This window comes from Cuculus canorus, chromosome 18 (assembly GCF_017976375.1).
Source record: "Cuculus canorus isolate bCucCan1 chromosome 18, bCucCan1.pri, whole genome shotgun sequence".
Lineage (NCBI taxonomy): Eukaryota > Metazoa > Chordata > Aves > Cuculiformes > Cuculidae > Cuculus > Cuculus canorus.
Window position 1 is genome coordinate 9,767,275 of NC_071418.1, and position 8,169 is coordinate 9,775,443.

At 53.5% G+C, this 8,169-nt stretch overlaps 1 protein-coding gene across 1 annotated transcript; it reads left to right on the plus strand.

Moving 5' to 3' along the window:
- Positions 1-2,496: 2,496 nt before the first annotated feature.
- LOC128853998 (tektin-3-like) lies at positions 2,497-7,896 on the plus strand. Its single transcript, XM_054083477.1, has 7 exons — positions 2,497-3,075; positions 3,628-3,711; positions 4,129-4,199; positions 4,446-4,589; positions 5,372-5,594; positions 6,688-6,842; positions 7,622-7,896. Exons 1-7 carry the CDS (start codon positions 2,497-2,499, stop codon positions 7,836-7,838), a joined length of 1,473 nt encoding a protein of 490 aa, XP_053939452.1. The 3' UTR covers positions 7,839-7,896.
- The last annotated feature ends 273 nt before the right edge of the window (positions 7,897-8,169 follow it).

Genomic DNA, 8,169 nt, shown 5'->3' on the forward strand with positions numbered 1-8,169 from the left:
CCTAGGGTGCACTGAGTTGCCCAGAGATGGCCCTGGGTTGCCCACCAAGGACACCAAGTTGTCCAGCAAGGGCAGTAGGTTGTCCAGGACAGGAATTAGGAAGACACGTGAGGGTCTTTTCTTGCCCAGAGGTGTCACCGGGTTGACCTTCCAGAGCACTGGGTTGCCCAGTGGCTGCATCAGGTTGCCATGGGAGCTGCAGGGAGTCCCCCCGCCAGAACCCAGTGCCCTGTGCCCATGGCAACGCTGCCCTGGTTGCGTGTCACAGAGGGCACCGCTCCCCTGGTCGCGCGTGTCACAAAGGGCAGAGGGGATATTACAGTGCCGAGCGGTGCTGCCACTCAGTCCGGTAGCGCAGCAGTGAGCAGCAGCACCCGGGCACCCTCAAACCGCCGGAGTGTACCCCACACCCAGGCAGCTAACGGTGAGCATGAGCTTTAGCTGAGGGGGAGGGACCCAAAAAGCAGGAATTTCTCTTAAATGATGCATATCCCACCACGTGCTGGGGAAAGGGCCACATCTCGGCAGCTCCCTGAACCCTCCTCACTGCCAGCTGGGGACATGCGCACAAGGTGGAGAATGTTCCGCAGCTCTTCAGCTGGAAATACTTATTCAGATAATTATTTCTCTCTGTGAATGTCTGGGGGGTTGGATTTTTCCCCTCCGCTCTGCTCTGCTGAGAACCCACCTGCAGCCCTGCATCCAGTTCTGGGGTCCTCAGCACAGGAAGGACATGGAGCTGTTGGAGCACGTCCAGAGGAGGCCATGGAGATGATCCAATGGCTGGAGCATCTCCTGTACAACGACAGGCTGAGAGAGTTGAGGTTGTTCAGCCTGGAGAAGAGAAGGCTCCAGGGAGAACTTAGAGCAGCCTCCAGTAGGGAAACGGGCTCTAGGAACGCTGGGGAGGGGCTCATGATCAGGGAGATTGAGATGAGATCTCAGGAAGAAATGTTTTGCTGTGAGGATGGGGAGGCCCTGGCCCAGGTTGCCCAGAGCAGTGGTGGCTGCCCCATCTGTGGAGGTCTTCAAGGCCAGCTTGGATGGGGCTCGTGGCGACCAGATCCACTAGGAGGTGTCCCCGCCCATGACACAGGGGGTGGAACTAGATGAGGATTTAGATCCCTTCTGACCCAAACCATTCCATGATTCTATGATTTACAGATACACATGCATGGGTGTTGTTTAGAGGCGCACTAGATCTCCTCCACAAAATGCGTGTCAAACCATGAATCATAGCACTAAATTGCCCCTAGGGTGCACTGAGTTGCCCAGAGATGGCCCTGGGTTGCCCACCAAGGACACCAAGTTGTCCAGCAAGGGCAGTAGGTTGTCCAGGACAGGAATTAGGAAGACACGTGAGGGTCTTTTCTTGCCCAGAGGTGTCACCGGGTTGACCTTCCAGAGCACTGGGTTGCCCAGTGGCTGCATCAGGTTGCCATGGGAGCTGCAGGGAGTCCCCCCGCCAGAACCCAGTGCCCTGCGCCCATGGCAACGCTGCCCTGGTTGCGTGTCACAGAGGGCACCGCTCCCCTGGTCGCGCGTGTCACAAAGGGCAGAGGGGATATTACAGTGCCGAGCGGTGCTGCCACTCAGTCCGGTAGCGCAGCAGTGAGCAGCAGCACCCGGGCGCCCTCAAACTGCTGGAGTGTACCCCACACCCAGGCAGCTAACGGTGAGCATGAGCTTTAGCTGAGGGGGAGGGACCCAAAAAGCAGGGATTTCTGCCAATCTCCCCGTCATCTCTTATTTCAGCCAGGCGTACCCTAAAAGGTGGGCAGGGGCTCCTGTTATGTGTTGGTGGTCCAAGTGGCAGAAGCTGTTACCCTGGAGTGACTTATCCTGAGGGGCACGCAGGGGCATTTATTTCAGCTGGAAGGCAGGGAAATGTTACTCTGGTCCATAGCCAAGGGTTTTCCTCCTTTTTCATAGAATTGTAGAATCATGGAATAGTTTGGGTTGGAAGGGGCCTCAAAGCCCATCCAGTTTCCACCCCTCTCCCAAGGGCAGGGACACCTCTCACTGAATGATTTTGCTCAAAGCCCCATCCAACCTGGCCTCAAACACCTCGAGGGATGGGGCGGACACAGCTTCTTTGGGCAACCTGGGCCAGGGCCTCCCCGGCCTCACCATGAAGAATTTCTTCCTGATATCTAATCTAAATCTGCCCCCTTCCAATTTAAAGCCATTCCCCCTTGTCCCATGGCTCCATATCCTTGGAAAAAGTCCGTCCCCAGCGTTCCTGGAGCCCCTCTCAGTGCTGCAAGCTGCTAGAAGGTCTGCCTCGGTTCTATGATTTTTAGAAGAAGCCGACCTCTCAACTTGCCTACACGTGCAAAGAGATCAGGGTATCCAGGAGGAGCAATGGAACCTCTAGGCAGGAGTTGCATGAGTTGCTGTAAGAAGGAACGCAAGTGCAGGAGCTGACTGAGTGTGGTTGTCTTTTTCCATCTTCTCCCCTGTGCAGGACACAGATCTGCATAGCAGAGTTCAAGAATGGAATTTAACGGCTCTCCCTTAGGCGCAACACCCGCCCATCCAAGATCAACATCTAATGGCTTTCTTCCTGCCATCAGCACCGTGGGTTCAGGCAATAAGAACCATTTGCCTTCGTACCCATTGTCTCAGAGCTGCAAGCTCCCTCGGGTACCCAGTGCCTACTACAAACCAGCCACTATCGAGCCCACTTTGGCTCCCTATTCCAAGACTCCCCAGGAGTCAACCAGCAGCAAGGGGGTTCCATTGATTTCCAGCAGAACAACCCTCTTCCCCCGCTACACCACTGACGACTGGCACAAGTCCAACCAGACCAACTACAAAGAGTCAAAGGCTTGCCGGCAGTCAGCCGAGCTTCTGAGGCTTGATACCTCCCGCCTCATTCAGGATAAAAACCGGCAGACAAAGAAAACACAGGAAGAAAGCTCTAAAACCCTTCAAGTGCGCATCAATGACATGAAATTTTGGAAAACAGAGCTCTACCGTGAGCTGGATGAGATGGTCAAGGAGACCAACGCGCTCACGGGTGAGATAAGAGAACTGGAGAGAGCCTTGGCCAAGACAGAGGCCCCTCTACAGGTAAGCACCCTGTGCCGTGGGCTGCAGGCCGTACCCTACTGCTGAAATAGCTGCAGCCGTTCAAAGGTTAAATGAAGTTTCCTTGCAGCTTTGTAACATCTAGAAAGCTTTTATTAAGAGACCATTAGTTAAGTTAGCCATAAAGAAACCCCTTGTCATCTGCTGCATCCCCCCCTGCACATACCGAGCACATCAGAACAGTATTTGTTGGACCAAATATATTTATGAGCGGTATATCCAAAGTCCTGATTTGGGAGACAAAAGCCCATGTCTTGCTACGAGGCTCTGGCAAGGTCGGCATCGAGGCTGACACAGGTCCCTGCATTCAGCTGTGGTTGCATGGGGGACACGTGCACTCCCTCATGTTGATCCAATGCCGACGCTGCAGCTTGGCTGCTTGTTGCCAGCTAAAGCAGCTGCCAGGGGCAGTTCTTTCCCCTGCTGTCACCTCTGTGTCCACCTATCATTTCTTTGCTTCCATCACTTGAGGTGGGGTTGTCCCTGTGGGGAACCCTGCCCCTACAGCCAGCACTGACGGCTTGTCCCCAACAGGTTGCGGAGCAGTGCTTGCTTCACCGTGACAAGAGGCTGGGCATCGACCTAGTCCATGATGACGTGGAGAAACAGCTTCTCACGGTAAGATTGGCAACTCAGATCACGTTTCAAAGCTATTTTTGCCTAAACCACCTTCAAAGGGGTTTGCAGCCTTTTTCTCCAACTGGCTCCTCAGTCCCCCTTAGTGCAATAGAACTAACCACTACTTGACACGGATGTCAAGATGAAACCATATTTATCACCCTACCCTGAAAGTGAATGCAAAGGTCACGGCAGTGGCCACAGCGCCCTTCTGTCCCCTCCCAGTCACCGCACACAGGCTCAGCTGCGTAGGCTGAGTTTTGGGAGGTACTTTCTCCACTCCTTGCCTGTTTGCTTTGGGCAGAAAGACAACCGGGCAAGTTCTTGCTACGTGCAAGGTTGGAGAGGTCTGAGGGGATGGGTGTGACCAGGATGATGGTGTATGGACACTGACGGGGTCATGTTTCCTTTGCCCAGGAAGTCCATGTCATCAGGTCATGCCAAGAGAGGATGCGGCAGCGCCTGGATATGGCAAATGACCAGCTCAGGTAAGGAGCTCCTTACCTCATGCCATAGGGCGATAAGCATTTGCAGTTGTGGTGTGACCCCCCCAGCAGGGCCTGACCTCTACCCACATCGTGCAGGTGTAAAACCCATGCAGCCTCCATGGGAAGGTGGTGATGATGCTCGAGGGAGGATATTGCTGCCCAAGCAGGAGCTGTGGGGGAGTGGAATGGGGAGGGAGCTGTTCCACCCCTCCATCCTCACTGACGGCCGTTGTTTCCATGTTGAAGGTCTAACAGGATGGCCCAGCATGAGCTGGAGAAGGACCTGGCTGACAAGCAGGTGGCCCACCGCATCGATGAAAGGTGCCACCAGCTGAAGAACACCTCTGAAGGCATCAACTTCTACCGAGGGGTGGAGCGAATTGATGCCACGTAAGTGCACACCAAGCAGTTTGCGAGAAGCAGACTGTCCCCAGGATGATACAGTCCTGGAATAGGTTGGGTTGGAGGGGACATTCTAGTCTGTGCAGTTGCACACCCTGCCATGGGCAGGGACACCTCCCGCCATGGGCAGGGACACCTCCCACAGGATCAGGTTGCTCCAAGCCCATCCATCCTGGCCTTCAACACCTCCAGGGATGGGGCAGCCACCGCTTCCCTGGGCAACCTGGGTCAGGGCCTCCCCACCCTCACAGAGAGGGCCTGGCAGGGAGCCAAAGCGACATAGAAGATAAAGAACAAGAGAACATGGTCCTGTTCAGCTGATAGAGTTCAGCTGCTTTTGGGTGTCAGGAATTGAGCTTTGGCTTTGTGGTAAATGAATGGTGACCCAAATCAGCACTTGCAGAGATACGCCTTGAGTGGCAAAGGGCTGTGAGGAGAAAGCTGCTGCTCACACAGGCGCAGGCACTTTGTGGCAGGTCTGAATCTCTGGGCACTTAAACGCCTTCAGCATCTAAATGCGAGATGGATTCAAACCTCTATTTTTCTGTGGGAGTCTTTCATTCTAACTTTCATAAGTATCACAGTTGTCTTCATCAACATGGCATCGTTTGATAAGCGTTATTGAACCAATGATGTTCAGATATTTCACTCACAGGTGGTCCAATTAGGAGCATAGATTAATCAACACTTAATCCACGCTGCTCCCTGGTTGCGTCCATGGACAGCTTTAGCAGCACGGGCTAACCAGGAGCCTCTCCTTCCACCCACAGGATCTCCTTGCCAGAGTCATGGGCCAAGTTCACGGATGGCAACATCCTCCGCTCCCAGAAGGAACGGGCAGCCTCTGCCAAGATGCGGGATAACATCAGAGGTCTGCTGGCGGTGACGGCCAACGAGATGATGTGCCAGTTCAATGAGGTGAACGTCGCCTTCAGCAACCGCATCGCTGAGACAGCCGATGCCACGGACAGGATTCAGACTCACCTGACCAAGGTAGCTTGGACTCCTCCCTTTCGGTGTGACACTGTCATTTCCTGGCGACACCATCCTCCATGCGGACTTGGCCCAGGAAGAGGAACAGTCGCTGGTTATAGCATCCTTTTCTGTTAGAAATTCAAAGTCCTCAGTAGGGACTCTCTTAGAGCTGGATGAGTTGGCACTGTAATTTCATCTCAAGGGATACTGTATTTTCATAGAAACGTGGACTCATAGAATGTCCTGGGTTGGAAGGGACCCACCAATGTCATCGAGTCCAAGTCCTGTCCCCGCACAGGACACCTGAACGTTCACACTGTGGGGCTGAGGGCATTGGCCAAATGCTGCTGGGATATTGTCAGTCCTGGCGGCGTGATTGCTTCCCCGGGAGCTGTCCCAGTGCTCCACCAGCCTCTGGGAGAAGAGCAGCACAAGGATTTGTAGCAGAAAATGCCAATGCTGCTTGCGTCTCCTGGTACTGCAGAAGTGCTGGCTTCCCTGCTGGAAGTCTTGGCTGGGCCCCTGCTGGGGTCCCTGCTGAGTGGTTTGCAGGCTCGCTGCTCCTCCAAAGATGCGCTTTCAGTCTCAGCACCCTGTGTTTGGGTTCCTGTGTGTTTCTGCACCGCTCTGCCAAGCAGAGGAAGTGGAGATGAGTGATGGGCACCTGGCCTGGACTGGTGGGTCTCAGGGAAAGCTTCCTGAACCCGGCATGGCATTGGGAAACATCGTATTGATTAGCACAGAGGAGGCTGGGCTGGCAGCACCGGGGGTTGCTGCCATGTGCTTGGATGAGGATCCACTAAAAACCTTCCCTCTATTAGTTGCTGTTGACGGGTGATCAGTTCCTGCAGCAGTAATTTTTGGAAGTGGTAATTCGATAAATCCATCACTGCTCCCAAACCTCCTCTGATGTGACAGCAACAGCAAAGAGAGGCTTTTCCCAGAAGAGAAATCTCTACTGCACTGATCTGTGGCAGGGTGACGGTGCTGTGAGCCCAGGGTCTGCTTCATGAACCTGTTCTATTCTGCAGACGGTCGGGAGAAAAGGGAAGCGATGTAGTCATTTGAGAACATATTTTTTAATTTATGCATGTGTTTCTTTTCACGCCAGACACTGCAGGAAATATTCCAGATGAAGATGTACATCGAAGCCATTCGAAAATGTATTAGAGACAAAATGGCTCCCTTTAAAGTGGCTCAGACCCGTCTGGATGAGCGCACGTGGAGACCAAACGTAGAGCTGTGCCGGGACAATGCCCAGCTGCGGTAAGGAAGGAGTGCGGGGTCAGCAGCAGAGGATAAGCCCTTTGCTCTCCAACAGTCCCACACTGAGAGAGCTTAGCTCCATTCCGCTGGGTAACTGCAAGAAAGGGTGCACCATAGGGAGGAGCAAGAAGAGCTGTCTTCTCCTCCCCTGGGACACTGGAAATCCTTGCAGGGACACAGTGAGATGGTTGGGATTGCACCCCAAGGGGTTCTGCAGGAGCAGGCTGCCCTGAGTGCCCGGCAGCACCTTGAGCCTCACACTTCCTCCTGGGGACCCTCTGGCTTTGACTCCCTGCGGAGCCTTTTAAAAGCAATTTAAACCCAGCCCTGAGTCAGTTGAGCATCTCACATGCCATTGGTCATTCCCTTTCTCCACTTGTTTCACATTCCCTTCCAGCCTCTCCCAGCTGTCCCGCCTTGCTGCGTGGGCATCTGTGGCTGTGGGGCAGACCCCTACACAGGGAAATCCAGGATGGGGAATCAACGAATCCACAAAAACACATGGGAACAGGAAACCACAGCTGCCCATCCCTCTTCTTGGTGGCACAAGCTGCTCTGGGAGATGTGGCTGAGCCTTGCCAAAAACTTAGAGCAGGCTTAGCCATGCCAGCGTGCTGAGGTCCAGAGGAGCTGTGCCCCCAGCTTTCCCATTCTTCTGCTAAAAATGAAGGGTTTGAGATAGTCTGAGGTTGCTGAAAGGGAATCCTGTGCCTGAGGGGCCAAGCTAGAAACCACCTCTGTGCTGGCATCATTAACGAAGGTTCCTTGTTGTTTTCCAGCCTTGTCAAGGAAGTCTATGAAATCGATGAGACGGTCCATACCCTTCAGCATCGGCTGAGAGATGCTGAGGACACGCTGCAGAAGCTGGCTCATCTCAAGTCGACCCTGGAGCACGACTTGGCTGCCAAAGCCAACACACTCTTCATTGACCAGGAGAAGTGCATGGGGATGCGCAAAACCTTTCCCCAAACTGTCCGCAAGATTGGTTACGTTTAGACTGGGCTTAGCTGAGCTCCCAGTATCTGTTGTGGGAGGCGTTCCTAGTTTCGCTAAGATTCTTCAAATTCTACTGTTAGACTCTCTTATTAAAACCTGCAATAAAAACTAATCAACTACTTTGTGTGTTACATGGCCTACTGAGATTTTCATTTGCCTTTGGTTCTTCCCTTGCACTGTGTGCCAGAAAGTAGCTGAAAATATCCCATATGGAACTAGGAGTAAATCCATCCACGCGGATTCATTCCTACCCTTTTGGTCTGTGATTTTAGGAGAAAAACTGCTGCGTTTTCCTCCTTTGGAGTCTGTCTGATGTGGAAAAAGCACAAGG